Genomic DNA, 17,764 nt, shown 5'->3' on the forward strand with positions numbered 1-17,764 from the left:
CCATCGCGGCTCTCGGTTTAACGAGCCACTGACATGCGATGCTTTGAATATGAATAGAGAAGAGCCAAAACTCTGCCTTCCGTATGGAGTCTATTTGACATCTTGCACTTGAAATCAACGCGAAAGAAATAGGTAGCTCGAGATCAATTCTGCTGGGCACCGCCACCTCCAATTACTGAATGGATTCGAGTCCGACGGAGGCATGTGCTTTGTTAGCAGATCAATTTTCATTGAAGCCTCCAGAAGGGGCATCGAACATTGCCAGCATCAATTTGTCCCCGAAGGTATGTATTCTGTCATCGCCTTCAGTAAACACAAAATATAAACACCAACATTGACGATAGTCAGAAATATTGCCGAGATAGAAAAGTCAGTAATGCACAAGGCGATGACCAGAGGACTGTGCTGGCATGAGTGCTCATAGAAACGGACATGTTTTTGAGTCTTCTCTCGAATAATTGGCTTCAGGCACTTCGTAAGATGCGGATTGTTTAATAATCGCGAGTTCTTGTTCCTTCCCCTCGTTACATCAACCTAAATTGCCATGGCCATGGCGCTCCCCGCATTGTTCGTTGCTTTGTGGTGTCGTGTAGTTCTGGGGAAGGGGAGGCGTTGTTCTATCCACGAACATAAGCTTTCCATATTGGGGGAAACCCCAGACTTGGATTGATGGTCCCCGATGTGGGGATGCCGAGGTCCAAGATGCGTCTTCGTCGTAGGGTTGGAGCTATTAAGTCACCTCTCCCGACACTCAATTCGAACCTCGCCACGGCTTTCAGACATCGAGATCTCAACGCGCGATCGAAGGAACACGAATTCTCAGCATACTGTAGCAAAGATGGGCGGCAAGATTGATTTCTATTACGACATTGGTAAGTGAAGGCTGCATGCCAACGCAAGATGTGTGAACCATACATGTGCAGGCACCTCGATAGCTTACTTTCATCAACCTCTTAGCTTCGTGGTTTAGCTATGTTGGCTTCGCCGATCTCTTTGCCAATCTGGAGACTCTAGCTGCTCATGGAGTCGAAGTAGAGTGAGACTACCCCGAAGATATTCTTTCTCCCTCATCACCTCCATTCCTGATTCTAACACGATGTCCTGGATAGGTTCCATCCCGTGGCTCTTGGCGCCATCATGAAAGCTGCTGGTAAGGGTCCCAGTCTCTGATTTATATATTGATTCATATTCCACCGGTTCCGTATCCCTGGCTCACAATTCCATCCAGGCAACGCCCCTCCCATGATGGTCCCCCGCAAAGGCGAGCACCTCTCCATCGACGGCGCCCGCACCGCCGCCCGAGTCGGCAAATCTAACATGCGTTTCCCCCCCAACTTCTTCTCCCGCAGCAAAACCATCATCCCCCAGCGCGCCCTGCACTACATCAAGCGGCACTACCCGGCCGAAACCTACGTCACGGCGCTGCACTACCTCCTCGACTCCTTCTTCACGCCTCCCCATCCCAACGTGTCCAAGGCCGACGAGCTCGCGACCGTACTTGCAGAGTGCCCGCGGGGATTTGCAGGTTCTGGGCGGGATTACTCGCGCGAGCCGAGGTTGTTTTCTGCGGAGGATGTTAGGAAGATTATGGAGGGTATCGAGACGGAGGAGATTAAGGATGCGTTGAAGAAGACTACGGAGGTGGCGTTGGAGAAGAGGGCGTTTGGGGCGCCGTGGTTGGTGGTTAGGAATGGGGATGGGGTGGAGGAAGTGTTTTTTGGGAGTGATCGGTTTGGGTTTGTGTATAAGCATCTTGGTCTTCCGTATCGGGATGTTGAGTTGTTGCCCCCTGGGAGCAAGGAAGGATCGAAGCTGTAAATACGAGAGGGTGTGCTATCCGGGTGCGGGGCGTGTGTGTGTGTGTGCGTGTGTGTGCTTGTGTGGACAGGTTGGTGAGAGAGGTGCCTTCAACAGTATATATCTATTGACATTAAGTATATCCGTTCCGCGGTCGTCTCATGGGTATCATTAAAACACTATCATAGCACTCCGTGTCCTCTTTTCCCACCACTGTTCTAGTCCGATTCTTCCTTGAAAACCATGCTTCCCTCATCACCTTGCAGTAACTCTCGCTCTTCTCGCGTCCTCTTCTCTCCTGGCCTCGCTCCTCGCCAAGAAATCTTGCCTCTCGGCATACGAGCCCTTCGACCTGCCCGCCAGCTCCAGCTCATCCTTGATGCCCTCCTTATCCACGAACCCAGCCCAGTCCATCCTGCTCTTCTCGACAGTATTGAGTTTCTTGGCGCGTGCGTCCCTGGCCTCAAGCCTCGCCGACACGCCGAGGTTGAGATCGCCCCGCCGCTGTAAGGGTTCGAGAACCGGCTCGAAGGCAGAACGGAAGGCCTTCCGAGGTACTTTTCTTGTAGGCGCCGAAGGGTCATCGTCGGGTAACGGTGCTCCGGCTTGCGACTCGAGATAGAGCTTTGCTTCGGCCGAATCGCGGGGGACGAGTTTCTCTTCAGTGTGGACTCGGCCGGCGAAGTTGTATTTCCGCTTGATGCGGATCATGTCGGGAGGGTCGAGAGACGCATCGGTTGTGAGGTTCGCGCTTGCGTCGCCTGCGGTATCTGGACCGGGGACACTCTGGGTGGCTGCGCCATCTTTGTATGTAGATTCGGCTTGCGGGGGGGCGGGCGCGATGCTGGAGCCGGATTTCATCTGCTCCCATAGTGCGTCGACGTCGATTGTGACGGGGCCGGTGCTCGCGGCAAACTTTCGTTCCGCTTTTCTGTTAAGAAGGGGAAAAATCACGTTAGCATAGACTGCCACCACGGACGGAAAGGAAAAGAAAAAACATACTCGGCAGCGCGCATACTACGCGTCTTTATCACGATACCCTCGTCACCATCCTCGACATTCTCAGCCTTTCCCCCCTCCTTCTTCTTCTTCCGCCGCTTCTCGCCCTTCTTGATCACAGTCTCGTCGCCTGAGTTGTCTAGGTCTACGTCTTCTGCGACATTTTCCGCGGCGTCCCTTTTGCGCTTTTTCGCGGCTGCCCGGTCGCCTTCGGCGTCGGAATCGGAGTCTATAGATTCACGGTCGGCGGCATCGAGGCCGTCGGGGGCGAAGTCGGAATCTTCTGAGGATGCATATTGTTCGTGGTCGTCTATTAGGTGGTCGGCGGACATTGTGGCGAAGTTTAGAGGTGCGGTTGTGTGTAGGAGGCGACTCGAACTCAAGACTTCGATGCTGGGAGCAAAAGAGAAGTGTCGTTTGGAGGGGACGTTTAGAGCTAAAACTGATTTGTGTTGGGAATCGCTTCAATGTACGGAGGAGGTCTGCTCGGATGCTAAATGTACTTTGTCTGGAGAATGTTCAATAGAGTTGGCGTTGTAGGATTTGATGTACGTACCTTTGTACTGTGCCACCGCTGCCCCACGCCCTTGAAAATGTTCTACGTTGCCACCTGCAGTTCAACCACCCCACCAAAAAAACACGTCCACCAGCGGATGAATTCAGACCATGGCCACTACACTTCAGCACTTCAGCACTTCAACCCGTCGTCTGTTCAACATCGTGACAGCCAGGTAAGCGACCGGCGACGAAGACTTCCTGTTATCAATTTGACCATACCTGTGCTCTACTATCCAAACACTCCCCTCTCGAATTACATTCGAGGCCAAGGCTGGATGGCCTGATCCTGACGAACAGAGCTGCCGGTCCCGGCTTATTACCCCGTTCCCTTGAGAAGCGGACAGAAATCATTTGACCGTTGACCACTGTTGAGGATCTAGAGTATAACTGACGCCCTCTGGATGTTGACCAAGCGAATAGGCACCTCAAGCGTGGTCCTAACCTGATGGGCTGTATCTGTGTACACGAGACCCTCTGCAGAACGCTAACGGGAACTCGGCAGGCTTCCCGAGGGATACGGATAATTCTGGCCCCGAATCGACCTACAATCGCTTGCAGATGCGCACAATACATCCTACCTCCTCCCCAATCCACTGGATGGTGAACAACCGGCTTTTGTTGGTTTAGGGTGTCAAAGGTGCCTTGACATCCCCACGTCTCCGGATGGACTCATCCAGCCTTTGGGCAGTTTCCCCGCACCAGGACTCACGGCAGTCATGATTCCATTTGTTCCGGCGTTGGGGGCCTCTCCCTCGCGGGATGTGTTTATAATTCGGTGGCCAGCCATTCTTGTTCTGCTGCTTTCAGTCTGGTCTCTCTCCCTCCGTAGATCCCGCACGTAGTAGTTTAGTGCTAAGCTTGACTCCTTACTCTCAATCTCACTTACAAGCAGTCCCAAGCTAAGTCTAAATATATTATTCCACTCTCTCCACTACCATGGCCACACCACCAACTCCTCTCACCGAGGCCGAAAAGGAACATTTCATTAACCATGGCTGGCTTCACTTGAAGAACTGCTTTACGCGCGAGCAAGCCGAATCGGCAACTGCCGATGTCTGGACAAGGCTGGGTATGGACCCAAACGACAAATCCACATGGAACAAGGAACGCATCCATATGCCTCACCACCGCGAGTTCAACGCCGCCGAGTTCGCGCCCAGAGCGTGGGCGGCTATATGCGAGCTCTGCGGTGGTGAGGACAACATCGTAGGGTGGACCAAGCAATGGCGGGACACCTTCATTGTCAATCTTGGTTCTGTTGAGGGAGAAGGGAAGACGGTCCTTCCCCAGGATCTCGGCCTTTGGCACGTAGATGGCGACTTTTTCGTCCACTATCTCGACAGCCCGGAACAGGGCCTCCTCGTGATTCCGCTCTTCACCGATATTGTGCCCGGCGGAGGGGGGACCTACATCTGCCCCGAGGCGATGCCCAAGGTCGCGAAATACCTCTACGATAATCCGGCGGGAGTCTCCCCCGTCATGCATCCCAGAGACCACCCCAACTTCCCCGAGGTCCCCTTCAGCCGGGGAACGGAATGGTTCAACGAGCTCGCCAAGAGCTGCACCCAGTTCATCGAGACACATGGCGAATGCGGAGATATCTTTCTGCTTCACCCTCTTATGCTGCATGCTGCGTCGAATAATTCGCTGCGCAATGTTCGTATCATCACGAACCCGCCCATTAGTCTCAAGGAGCCGTTCTGCTTTGATCGCCCTGATGGTAGTTATACACTGGTTGAGAGGGCTACGCTGAAAGCGCTGGGCAAGGAAAACCTGAAGGGTTGGAAGATTACGGCGCCGAGGGAGGCTGTTGTGCCCGAGAGAGTTAGGATTCAGGAAAGGATAAAGCAGGAGGAGCTTGAGCGGCTGCAAGCTAAGAAGCTCGGGGGGGCTGTCCAGGCCTAGCTAACTTTTGAGAGGAAAGGAAAGCGGTTTCGAGCTGAAGTGCATTGTCAAGGTTCTATTCGCTTTGCTGGGCGTATCCACAGAGCCTAGCAGTGTTTCCCTTCATGGAGATCAATGTTAAGGCGAGAACTGCTAGATACATTTGATTAATCAATCAGACGATATATTGCCTGGCCAAGCGGGTTTCTTGACGTCGTTTATTGCGTGCATAATCGGCGGGGGCGACATGGTGCTACTGTGGGTGAAACTTTGATGAAGTAAGGCACAACTGCGTGGCGGAAATATCGACACTAGCGTACAAAGGTAGATATATCAATTGATCCCAGCCGCCCCAGCTGCCCCAAGACAGCTTTGAAGAACCACCGCAGCACTAGATCGCAGCTCTTTTTAATGTTTGCAACATCATCCCACTTGAAAAATAAGAACCCCCACCTCTGACCAACAAACCTCCCCCCCAACTTCCCTTCACTCGTTCCGCGATAGCCCAGGCGTCCATCATGGGGGATTCCGACTCTGACGTAGACGTGCAACGACTCGAACTGGCCGAAGACGACGACCTCCAAGCTTTTCTCCCCAAGTCGTTTGGCACCACAACAAAAGGACCGGACGTGGCGGCCCAGATCGAACGATGCCGAAGAATAGTTTCTGTGCGGGAATCCCAGGACAAAAAAAAAGCCGTGAGCGACTCGGATAGCGAAAGCGACGAGTCCTCATCTGACGAGGATGATGACGATGAATACCCAGTGACGCACGAGATGGTGCTCAAGACCCACGATCGAGCCGTAACCACGGTATCACTCGACCCGTCTGGCGGCCGGTTGATTACTGGGTCCATTGACTGCACTCTCAAGTTTCACGACTTCGCCGCCATGACCCCGACTACGCTACGCGCTTTCCGAAGTGTCGATCCGTACGAGTCGAAACGAGCTGCCGCCAGCGCCGAGTCGCACCCCATCCACCATGTCGAGTTTAACCACCTGTCAGGAAGCGTTTTCCTCTGCATATCTGCGCACCCCCAAGCCAAAATTTTATCGCGGGATGGCGACATCGTCACCGAATTCGTCAAGGGAGATATGTATCTCAGAGACATGCACAACACAAAGGGCCACATCTCCGAGATAACCACAGGAACGTGGCATCCCTCGGATAAGAACCTCTGCTTGACGGCGGGTACCGATAGTACCCTGCGCATTTGGGATATCAACAACAAACGCAAGCAGAAAGACATAATTGTTTTCAAGTCAAAGGCCCCCGGAGCCGGTGGCAGGACCCGCATGACGGCTGCCGCCTGGAGTTCACAGGCCCAGGGCGGTAATAACATTATTGTTGCGGCTGCTCTGGATGGAACGCTTGTCATGTATAGCGGCAACGGCCCTTTCACGCGACCGGCTGGCGAGATCCAGGCTGCCCACAAACCTAATACTTGGACGGGTGGGCTTGACATTTCCTCAGATGGGAGAATGGTGGTCACAAGGGGCGGCGATGATACGATAAAGCTCTGGGATACCCGCAAGTTCAAGGAGCCACTGGTCACCGTTTCCCACCCGTCGACCTCCGACCATTACCCCATGTCCGTCATAAAGTATTCGCCGGCGTCGACCAGCATAATTACTGGCTCGCCCACCGGAGACCTACACATCCTGAACCCTGCCAACCTACGACCCGAACTGGTGACGCCAGTAACACCTGGTTCACCCCTCATTGTGGTTGACTGGCACCCCAAACTAAACCAAATCGTTACAGGTTCTGCAAACGCAGAGACGCATGTTCTTTTCCACCCGACCCTGTCGTCTCGCGGTGCCGTGGAATCCATGTCCCGAGCGCCGAAGAAGCGCCATGTCGACGACAATCCCGCCTTCACCATGGATCAAACCGCGGGCTTGTCTGCCGACGCTATTATAAGCCCTGGTGGCATCCTCCCCGGATCGAGGAAGACGGGCGCTAAGGGAATCGGCAAGTCAAAGGATCCCCGGCGGCCGCATATCCCGCAGCAGACGCCGTTCATGAAGAACGCGCCGGACGAGAAGCGCATTACCGAAAACATTCCACTCGCTCGCATGTTACATGAAGATCCCCGCGAGGCGCTGCTGAAGTATGCCGAGATCGCAAAGAAAGATCCCATGTTTACCAAGGCGTGGCAGGGGACGCAGCCGGAGACTCAGTATCGGGATCTGAGTGATGAGGAAGAGGAGGGACCAGAGAAGAAGAAAGTAAAGAGGTGAAACCATGTTTCTCTCTGCTCTTTACATTCTATTGTACGCTAAATTACTTGCGACCTTATTCGCGCGCGAGTTTCCGAAAGACCTTTTATGTCTTCCCATGCCTAGCGCTTAACGGCGTTGACTAACGCTAGGTTTGGGGAAAACTGTAGTGTACTCTCACCAGCGACGCTACGTTTCGTAGTACACTAGTAAGTGTCGGCAGCCGACTTGGCTAGGATGGGGGATCTCGAAAGGACGTCATTCGTTTGATTTTTCCCTTGCGTCGAGGTCCACGAATGCCCTTGAAATTGAGCGGGACGATGCATTTAGTTAGCTACTACGCTTGATCCTCCACCGGCAACTTCGACAAACAATAAGAGAGTCACACTCTCTCGATCATGTCAACTTGGCGACTTTGTATAAAGTCGGCAGTAGTTTGAATCTCAGTGGATGCCATAAAATAGGCCACACTGGCTGACATACGAAAGTACTTCGTACCTTCCAGGCCAATACCGTATAATTGAATATAATTGAAGATTATTAATAGTGAAGCGGACGCCTTTTCCACGGGGCGAATTTGCGAATTTTAGCGTGTTGTCCTCCTGCCGTTGCACCAAATCAGAAGCGTTGAACGCCTTAGTCATCAAAACAGTGCTTTTCCTATTTTTTGGACTTCTGCCTTTTGCTCGTGCTGGAAATTACTGTGGCTCGCGTATTTGCAGACCGCACCAACCATCACGCTGAATCTTGTTCGTTGTGGTTCTTCACTTCCCCCATCATCAACCGCCGACCGCGCATCGAAAATCGCAAGGTCCTTCGAGCTGCCATCAATCCCATCTCAAATCTCGCCAAAAAACCATTCCCACGCGATTTTGTCGCGCATCCGTCCAAGAAAATCACCGCCACGCGCCAATCTCGGCTCCCCAAGGCGGCGAAATTTTTTGACACCTTCGACATTCACCCTTATTTTTTTTTCCTCGTCGCCCCCCCTTGGAGGACTTGGGAAGTTTTTGGCCTTCACCCCACGCTCGCTCGCCATTTCGCGAGTTGCGCCGCGCCTCCGGGTCCCCCCCTCCGCCGAAAAAAATTAGATTCCAACTGAGGCCCCCGAAATAGTAGTAATTCATCGTCTCCGATCGCGACTTCCCTACCAACCCAACGATCACGTTCTTGTTCCACCCACTCGAGCCAATCCCTAGCCGTTTTTTCTAGTCGCATATCCCCCAGCCCTGCTTCGCGCCATACCCACCTGTCGCACTTTACCCCTACCACACGTCCGTATCTATCTATAACCTAACACTTGGTGGTCGCCTACCGTGTGGGGATATCACCCATCCTGCCGTGTCCTCCAACGCTGCCCTCTCGATACGCGCAGCCTCACCTCTCGCTATGAGCCAGAGATAATCCACGGAAACAATATCCCAGTGACGACAGATTGGGACACGTACGCGTGGTCGGCACCTCAACCGACAAGATGGCTTCAGTGCAGCCCACTCCGGCTGTCCAGCACCCCGGTGCTGCGATGCCCGCTGCATTCGGGAAACAAGAGATTGAAGAGATGTATCGGGTATGTATCTCCTATCATGTATTCTATCACACTTCCCATCATCCTTTCCATCCCCAGCCCTGCCCCCATTTCCATGTTTACCCTCAGTCCGCTCCGTTGTTGTCAAGCTCTTACTAACTGTCGTATAGAAATTCAGACATATGAAAGATACCGGCGTCCCCAATACCGATCCCGAGTTTATCAAAACGCAGCAATTCCTGATGAATATCCAGCAAGCCCATCAGCGCAGGCAGCAGCAGCATCAACAACAGCAAAACCTCATGCGCCAGCAGCAGCAGCAGCAACAACAACCGCAGAGCGCGCCAAATGGTGCCGTAAACGGAACTCCATCTGCTAGGCCGCAGGCGACTGCTGGTCAATCCACACCGAACGCGAATGCCTCCGCCGCCGCCGCCGCCGCCGCACCTAACTCCGCGTCGACTTCGTCACCCTCCAACCAGAATGGCAATGCCATGAGCCTCTTTTCTCAGCAACAACTCACCATGCTGAGGCAGCAGATTAGCGCGTTCAAACTGTTGTCGCGAAATGCAGGTTTACCACAGAACATCCGCCAAACCCTGTTCTCCCAACGGCAGAAGCGTCAGGCATCTCTTTCTGAAACTGCGCCGCAAGCTGCTCCTACGACCGCCCAACCTACTCAAGATCCGTCTAAGAAAGTCATGAACGGTGTTGATTCGGCAGCCGAGGACACGTCATCACTTAAGGAACCTGGCCCGAAGAGCTTCAAGTCACCATATGGCATGTTGAAGAATACCATCAGCTATTACGATCATGGCCAACGGAAGAATCGATGGATAATTCCCAGCATCTTCCCGACGGGCGTGGATGTCGATCAATTACGGCTGGAGCAGGAGCGCTCGTTGTTCAATAGGATGAGCCACCGGTACCAACAATTGAAGGCGCTTCCCGCGAACCTTGCCCATTGGGATTCAACCAAGGAGGCCGTGGAGGCCGACGAGCGCCTACGCATCAAGGCGATCATCGAAATGAAGTCGCTGGAGCAATATGCGAGACAGCGCAAGTTGCGTGAGAAGGTTGGCCAGATGATGATGACCTATGACAACCTTGCCATGACTACCAATCGCAGCAATTATCGCCGCATGAAGAAGCAGAGCGTAAGGGAGGCGCGCATTACCGAAAAACTGGAGAAGCAGCAGCGTGATGCCCGCGAGAACCGCGAGAAGAAGAAGCACGTCGATTTCCTCAGGGCTATCTGCAACCACCGTGCCGAGATCATCGGCGCTGCCGAAGCCCAGAAGAACAAGTCGCACAAGCTGAGCAGGGTCATGTACAACCAGCACTACAACATCGAGAAGGAGGAGCAGAAGCGATTGGAGAGGACAGCCAAGCAGCGTCTGCAAGCTCTCAAGGCCAACGATGAGGAGGCCTACCTCGCGCTGCTTGACCAAGCCAAGGATACCCGTATTACTCACCTTCTGAGGCAGACCGATGGTTTCCTTAAGCAACTGGCTTCGTCCGTCAAGGTCCAGCAGCGCCAGGCTGCTGAGAGGTATGGAGATGACGGTGGTGCTTTCAACGAGGAGGAGGAGAGCGAGATCGAATCGGAAGAGGAGGATGAGGAGAGCGCCCGCAAGATTGATTACTATGCTGTCGCCCACCGGATCAAAGAGGAGGTCACCGAGCAAGCCAACATTCTTGTTGGCGGAACGCTCAAGGAGTATCAGATCAAAGGTTTGCAGTGGATGCTGTCCCTTTACAATAACAACCTCAATGGTATCCTTGCCGACGAGATGGGTCTCGGAAAGACTATTCAGACCATCAGTCTCATTACCTACCTCATCGAGCGGAAGCAGCAATACGGCCCCTACTTGGTCATTGTGCCACTCAGCACCCTCACCAACTGGAACCTTGAATTCGAGAAGTGGGCGCCATCTGTTTCGAGGATTGTATACAAGGGTCCTCCAAATGCCAGAAAACAACAACAGGAGAAGATTCGCCAAGGCAGATTCCAGGTGCTGTTGACGACGTACGAATACATCATCAAGGATCGCCCAATTCTTAGCAAGATCAAGTGGTTCCACATGATTATCGACGAGGGTCACCGCATGAAGAATACCCAATCCAAGCTCACTGCCACCATTCAGGGCTACTATCACACTAGATTCCGACTCATTCTTACCGGCACACCGCTGCAGAACAACCTTGGCGAGTTGTGGGCCATGCTTAACTTCGTCCTACCTAACATCTTCAAGTCGGCCAAGACCTTCGATGAATGGTTCAACACACCTTTCGCCAACACTGGTGGTCAGGACAAGATGGACTTGACGGAAGAAGAGCAGATTTTGGTCATTCGACGTCTGCACAAGGTTCTGCGACCCTTCCTTCTCCGCCGTCTCAAAAAGGATGTCGAAAAGGACCTCCCCGACAAGACCGAAAAGGTTATCAAGTGCAAGTTCTCGGCATTGCAAGCCAAGCTCTACAAGCAGATGGTCACGCACAACAGGATCATTGTCAGCGACGGAAAGGGCGGCAAGACGGGCGCTCGTGGCCTCAGCAACATGATCATGCAGCTAAGGAAACTGTGTAACCATCCTTTCGTCTTCGATGAAGTCGAAAATGTCTTGAATCCCCTCAGTGTTAGCAATGATCTTCTCTGGCGAACGGCCGGCAAGTTTGAGCTTTTGGATCGAATCCTCCCCAAGTATCAGGCTACAGGACATCGTGTTCTCATGTTCTTCCAGATGACGGCCATTATGGACATCATGGAAGATTACCTGAGGTACCGAAAGATTGAATTCCTGCGTCTTGATGGCATGACCAAATCGGAAGATCGATCCGAGCTTCTTAGAGCATTCAACGAGCCCAACTCCAAGTATTTCATGTTCCTCCTCTCCACTCGTGCTGGTGGTCTTGGTCTGAACCTGCAGACTGCAGACACGGTCATCATCTACGATTCCGATTGGAATCCCCACCAGGACTTGCAGGCCCAGGACCGTGCTCATCGTATCGGCCAGAAGAACGAGGTCAGAATCCTCCGACTCATTAGTTCCAACTCAGTCGAGGAAAAGATTCTGGAACGTGCTCGGTTCAAGCTGGACATGGATGGCAAGGTTATCCAGGCTGGTAGATTCGATAATAAGTCGTCCGAGACAGATCGTGATGCTATGTTGAGGACGCTTCTCGAAGCAGCAGACATGGCTGAAGCCGGCGAGCAAGACGAGATGGACGACGAGGAGCTGAATATGATTCTGGCTCGCAGCGACAATGAGTTGACTGTCTTCCAGAAGATAGATGAGGAAAGGGCAAAAGATCCCGTCTACGGTTCCGCACCGGGCTGCAAATCCAAACCTAGGTTGATGACGGAGGAGGAGTTGCCAGATATCTACCTGGGTGAAGGTAACCCCGTGCAAGAGGAGGAGGAAGTTGTACTCGGTCGCGGCGCTCGCGAACGGACCAAGGTCAAGTACGACGATGGTCTTACTGAGGAGCAGTGGCTCATGGCTGTGGATGATGACGAGGACTCACCCGAGGCCGCGGCCGCCAGAAAGCAAGCTCGTCGGGAGAGGCGGGAGGCCAAGAAGCTGAAACAGCTTACCGCCTTGAATTCACCCGCAGCGAGCCGGGCGAGCACCGAGGAAGTCGAAACCCCCAAGAAGCGTGGCCGAAAGCCTGGGCCCAAGTCCGAAAAGCGTAAGGCCGAGGACGGCGATGAGGAGCCCCCGCCGAAGAAGCGACGAGGTCCTCAAGGGCGGCCGAAGGCCATCGCCGCAGTGAACGGGGACTCTCGCGTCAACCCGCAACAGCGCGAGGTCCTTCAAAGGAGTCTCAGGACGCTCTATGATGGCCTCATGAATCTCGAGTCCGACGAACTTATCGACGGTGTTGAAGAAGATGAGTCCGAACCTCCCAAGAGGCTCATCATTGGACCCTTCATCAAGTTGCCGCATAAGCGAGACTACGCCGATTACTACCTCATCATCCAGTCGCCAATCTGCATGAAGATGATGGAGACGAGGATCAAGAAGGGTGAATATAGCAGCCTTAGCGACTTCCGCAAGGACTTCGATTTAATGATCAGGAACTGTCGGACGTACAACGAGGACGGTAGCATACTCTGGAGGGACACGGGTATTATGGAGGTTAGTAAAGACATATTCCACTGGTCTCCCGTGGGTTCTTTTGCGTTGCAAATGACTAACAAACTTTTCTCTCACAGGATTATTTCAATAAGGCATTCGATTCGGAACTCGAGAACCATCCCGAATTGAAGGAACTTGAGGAGTCTCCCGACAAGGATGGCTCAGCTCCCCCATCCGGCGCTGGAGATACCCCACAGCCCGCGTCTTCCGGTACTAGAATCCGACTAGTGTCGTCCAGCGCAAAGGAGGCGGCAAATGGAGACAATGCCGAAGAGTGAACACACGATTGTGGTGGGGATAGAAAGTCGTGAGGCAGTTGCTATGGCGAGGATGCCTTCGCGTCCCGGCGTTTTTCGGTTTTAGGAAATTGGGGATGAGAGGACCGCTCAAAAGGGATTGAGCGCATGTATTACTGGCAGGACTGGGGCTCTGTTTTATTCTTTTTGCTTTCTCCTTCTTCTTTCTTCTTCACTTGGTTTTATTTATTTTTTTTTTTTTTTTGGCCCTTCGTGAAGCATCACCCCGTCATTTCTCCGTCTACGTTCCTCGTTTACTTGATTGCCCTTTACGACACTCCTCGAAACGCCATTTCTTTCCTTCTTGGCTCATTGTCTAGAGGAGGGGTGTGTTCAAGAAGAGGCCCCCGAGAACTCAAAGGTTGGGCGATTTATACAAGCCTTCGCGTCTGGGATTGGGGGTCGACTAGAATGGTGGAAGGCCCTTTTTTTTTTTTCTTTTTTTTTTTTTTTTTTTTTTTTTTTTTTTGTTTTTAGTCTTGCGTGTGTGAGTACCCCTTGCTCTAGTAGATAGCGACAAGGGATTTTCCTGTTTGGTTCTTGTTGTTCGTCTCTATCAACTCTGTCTAGACTAGTGGCGGAGGGTTGGAGGTTTTGTACTCTAATAGATGAAAAACGAAGATAAGGCTCTAGGTTTTCTTCCTGATGTGACTCTCTGGCGATCACCCGAGTGGAAAAGTAAGGAAAGTAACTCTATTGGCGGATGAGAGAACTTCTTATCCATTCTGACGATGGTGGATCTGAATATTGACATAGCAACATGTATATATCTGGAAACAGTGTGGTCCTCCTCTTCAAAGACTAACTCCAAGGGTTTCTTTCAATCTTACAATGCCATTCGCCATTACTATTTCTCGTACAAAAGAGACCATCCATTGATGCTCATCTCACATCAGCCTCGAGGGCTACAACAAGATAGGAGAAAAAGGGAGAAAAAAAAGGAAAGGAAAGGAAAAGCACAGAAAGCCACCCAGCATATTCATCCATCAACGAAGACATTAAACTCCAACATCACCCCAGTAATATAGGAACCTGCTCCTTCGCCTGCGCGCTCCACGTCTGCAGGACGATATGGCCAAGGCCACGTCTGTAGGCAATCTCCCCGATGCGCTCTATCCAAAGCACATTGACAAAGTCCACTATGCCGTCGGCATCCTGCACGTCTCGAAGAAACTCCCCATCAAACACGTGCGAGCCGCCCCTCTCGGAAGCTTCCGAAATGGCAATGAACTCGAGCTTCTCGTCGCCGTCGTGGTTTGACGACTGGATGCCCAGCCACGAGTCGTGACTTCGAAACTGACCTGACCAACGACCGCTGCGGTCGTAGATGTTGCCGATGGCGATGGGGGGGTTGGTGCGCGCCTTGAAGGCTTGGTTTCGGCTAATCTCCACGTCGAAGAAGCCGCGCGTGGTCGTGAAGGAAAGGAACGTTCCCGGCAGGGTGGGGGCCATCACTAATTGTTCCGGGCCGCTCATGGGCGGGACGGGGATCGGGTATCGGAAGAAGGTGTTGGGGTCCGCTTCGTGCTTGTAGTCGTAGCCCACGCGTGTCCAGCCCTCTGGTAGCGTCGCTCCCTTTCGGAACGACTTGCCGCGGTATTGAAGACCGTCAGAGACTAAACGGGTTGTCGTGGTCCTATCGGTGAGGTTCCATTCTATGTTGAGGGATCTGATTCTAAAGTGGTTTGGCGATTGGAAACGCCTCGAAGGAGCTCCGCGCTTCACCGGAGACGACGACTCGACGTAGTCGGCCGCTGCTCGCCATAGCAGTAGCTCAACGGGTATGTCGTCAAAATACCAGCCCATCCAAGACCAGGAGGGCAGCGCATTGAGATACGAAGAACCCAGCGGCAGTGTCTTTCTCCGAATCGATATTTGGGGCTGCCACAGGAGCGCGACCTCGAGGAACATCACGGGCATGCCCCATACAAAACCACCAGTAAATACTTTGGACAAGATGGAGGTGACGCCGGCGAAGGCTCGAGGGGTATCTTCTATGGCCGATAACCTCCTCATGGAATAGTCCATAACTATCCTCGCGTAGTCGTCCAGGTCAGGCCAAGGAGAATGCTGAAAGGCGAGTTGCGCACTTCCCAATCTGGTTGTACATTTGGGGGTCGAGTTCCCTTTGAGGATTTTCAGTCGACTCTGCGGCCCTCCCTCGAAGACGTCGCAATGGCACTCCCAGGTCACGGAGTCATTAAACACATAGACGGCTCTTCTGGCATAAAGCGCCTCCTCTACCGTCCATGCTCTGGTGTTCCACTTGGATTCGGCCACAAGATCCAGGTGAGACACGTTCGAGGCCTTGCCAGACTTGGGCACCGACGACCTCTTGTCCAGGCCGCCGAGGCGAGCATTCGCGTTTCCACAGGCAGCTACGATTGTGAGGTACGCGTTGGCGAAGACGTAGGCCATGTTTCGGACATGTTTATCCTTCTCTAGTTCGTCGTCCTGTACGATACAGAGACGATCTACCCAGAGAAGCGATAAACCGAGCCTGCGCGTTAACCACATGGCTTCCTTGATCGTCTGCGGCAGGTCCTCGACCGGGAGCTTCTGTTCGAACCTAGCGACGTTGTTTGCACGCGTCATGACAGTAGGCCGACGGCCCGGCGGCTCCCAAACATAGCTCAGAGCGACATAATCATCGTCCGGGTGGGCCCTGACCAGTTTCGCATCGGCGGTGCTACAATCAATAAGCCAGACGGGGAGAAAAGTAAGGTCTTTTGCGCCTGCATTGTGACAGTGCTTTCCGTGGTCGGTATTGCACCGCTCCAGCCACGTCCGAATCTTCAAGACAGGGTCGCTCCTCGTTGCTGAAGTGGTAGATGACCGCCTCGTCACCGAATTATCGCGAAGAATGCCACCCCACGAAGACTTGATCTTTTCGGTGATGCTCTGGCGGCGCGACGGGCTAGGAGGTGGTTTCCGGGGGTCGCGTGGGCGCGGCACCCTTTCAGCGGGCCGATTGCGCGACTCAATGTTATTGTTAGATTTCCTCTCATAATCGCCTTGGCGACGATGGCGTCCTTCATCGGGCCTAGCTTCCCGGTCTCTTTCCTTGTATCTCCCGTGATCCGCATCTCGATCACGGTCTCCGTCTCGATCGTAGTCCCTCTCTTTCCTCCGTGGTTCGAAATGTGATGAGCGCCTCTCATGGTGAGAGGCAGGAGGGGGTGGTGGGGCTTCGAGGGGCGGCGACGGGGGTTCCTCGTCGTCGCTTCGATCCCTGACCGGTGACGGAGACATGGTTCGTATCTCACTCTATTTTGAACTAAGTATGACAATTGCAAGGGCCCGCGAAAGCCGGTGGTGAAGACTCCGGGACCGGGTGTAGTTTGCTTGTGTTGTTACAGAGGTTCTCAAGTATAATAACAAACAGTCCAAGGCGCAGGCGGCTAAGAAGAAGGATGAGGGGAAAAAAAAAAAGACGATGTTTCATGCAGGAGAATAATCCAGCATTGAAGAGTAAGCTGTGAATTCACAACGCGAATTCATAGTCTGAGAAGAGATGAATAGTTCGATAATTGATGCTGGGTGTGAGAGATGAAGAGCGTGATGGTGAGGGCATGAGAAGTAGCGAAGGAGGCTGAGCTGACGACGAGACGACGAGCACCTGCCCACCAACGAACGGAACGGGCGCGTTCGTTCGCGGCTTGGTACCATCAATGGTAAATGCGACGTTTTCGGAATCAAGTACAGAGTAGTTGCGCCAAAACCAACCACCATCTCCCCCCGTTTCTTCGTCACCACCCTCCAGAGTAGTGGGTGATTGGCTGAGCCCAAGGATACAAATACTGAGTGTTGAGAGACCATCCAATGAATGTAAACAATATGTGACGATGATGATTGGCATCACCTGTTTCGTTCTACCAAAATTACAGTGCTCGAGGAGCCATTATCAAAATCCAATATCTCCAAAGAAAAGAGTTTGGAATGGCCTGAATCAAAGGAAGAGCACGTCCCTGATCTTGACCTTCTCAAGCCACGGTTGCCAAGGCACCTGTTCCTGGAACTTAGACCGGACCACTGAACCACTGACGCTTTGACACTCCACTGTCCACTAATCACCCCCCCCACCAGCTACAAATAGAAGCTGTATAGCACTAGATAATAAGAGTCTTTTCAACCATCCAATCAGGCTCATGGCGAAGTGGCTATCGCGTCCGTCTCACAGGTGAATCACTTCTGAACACGGAAGGTCCTGGGTTCGATCCCCAGTGGGCCTAAATTTTTTCGCAACTTTCTTCTCGGACTTCTTACATTGTATTTTTTTTTTTTTTCCTCTCCAACCGCCTCTTGTCCCACACTCTCTTTTGTGCTGCCCTCGATCATCAC

General features: G+C 52.9%; 3 protein-coding genes and 3 pseudogenes across 3 annotated transcripts; 4 read left to right on the forward strand and 2 right to left on the reverse strand.

Moving 5' to 3' along the window:
* Nucleotides 1-838: 838 nt before the first annotated feature.
* SAPIO_CDS0239 (uncharacterized protein) lies at nucleotides 839-1,818 on the forward strand (the record flags this gene model as incomplete). The annotated part of the gene is made up of 4 exons (XM_016783068.1): nucleotides 839-872; nucleotides 958-1,036; nucleotides 1,110-1,150; nucleotides 1,229-1,818. The coding sequence occupies 4 exons, from the start codon at nucleotides 839-841 to the stop codon at nucleotides 1,816-1,818; spliced, it is 744 nt and encodes a 247-aa protein (XP_016646701.1).
* A 234-nt stretch (nucleotides 1,819-2,052) lies between these two features.
* SAPIO_CDS0240 (SWR1-complex protein 5) lies at nucleotides 2,053-3,128 on the reverse strand (the record flags this gene model as incomplete). The annotated part of the gene is made up of 2 exons (XM_016783069.1): nucleotides 2,053-2,728; nucleotides 2,800-3,128. 2 exons carry the CDS (start codon nucleotides 3,126-3,128, stop codon nucleotides 2,053-2,055), a joined length of 1,005 nt encoding a protein of 334 aa, XP_016646702.1.
* A 1,162-nt stretch (nucleotides 3,129-4,290) lies between these two features.
* SAPIO_CDS0241 lies at nucleotides 4,291-5,259 on the forward strand (annotated as a pseudogene; the record flags this gene model as incomplete).
* A 497-nt stretch (nucleotides 5,260-5,756) lies between these two features.
* SAPIO_CDS0242 lies at nucleotides 5,757-7,481 on the forward strand (annotated as a pseudogene; the record flags this gene model as incomplete).
* A 1,453-nt stretch (nucleotides 7,482-8,934) lies between these two features.
* SAPIO_CDS0243 (SNF2-family ATP dependent chromatin remodeling factor snf21) lies at nucleotides 8,935-13,405 on the forward strand (the record flags this gene model as incomplete). The annotated part of the gene is made up of 3 exons (XM_016783070.1): nucleotides 8,935-9,027; nucleotides 9,156-13,127; nucleotides 13,205-13,405. The coding sequence occupies 3 exons, from the start codon at nucleotides 8,935-8,937 to the stop codon at nucleotides 13,403-13,405; spliced, it is 4,266 nt and encodes a 1,421-aa protein (XP_016646703.1).
* A 1,029-nt stretch (nucleotides 13,406-14,434) lies between these two features.
* SAPIO_CDS0244 lies at nucleotides 14,435-16,675 on the reverse strand (annotated as a pseudogene; the record flags this gene model as incomplete).
* Between the last annotated feature and the right edge of the window lie 1,089 nt (nucleotides 16,676-17,764).

The sequence above is a fragment of the Scedosporium apiospermum genome, assembly GCF_000732125.1.
Source record: "Scedosporium apiospermum strain IHEM 14462 chromosome Unknown SEQ_SAPIO_0011, whole genome shotgun sequence".
Taxonomy (NCBI): Eukaryota; Fungi; Ascomycota; class Sordariomycetes; order Microascales; family Microascaceae; genus Scedosporium; species Scedosporium apiospermum.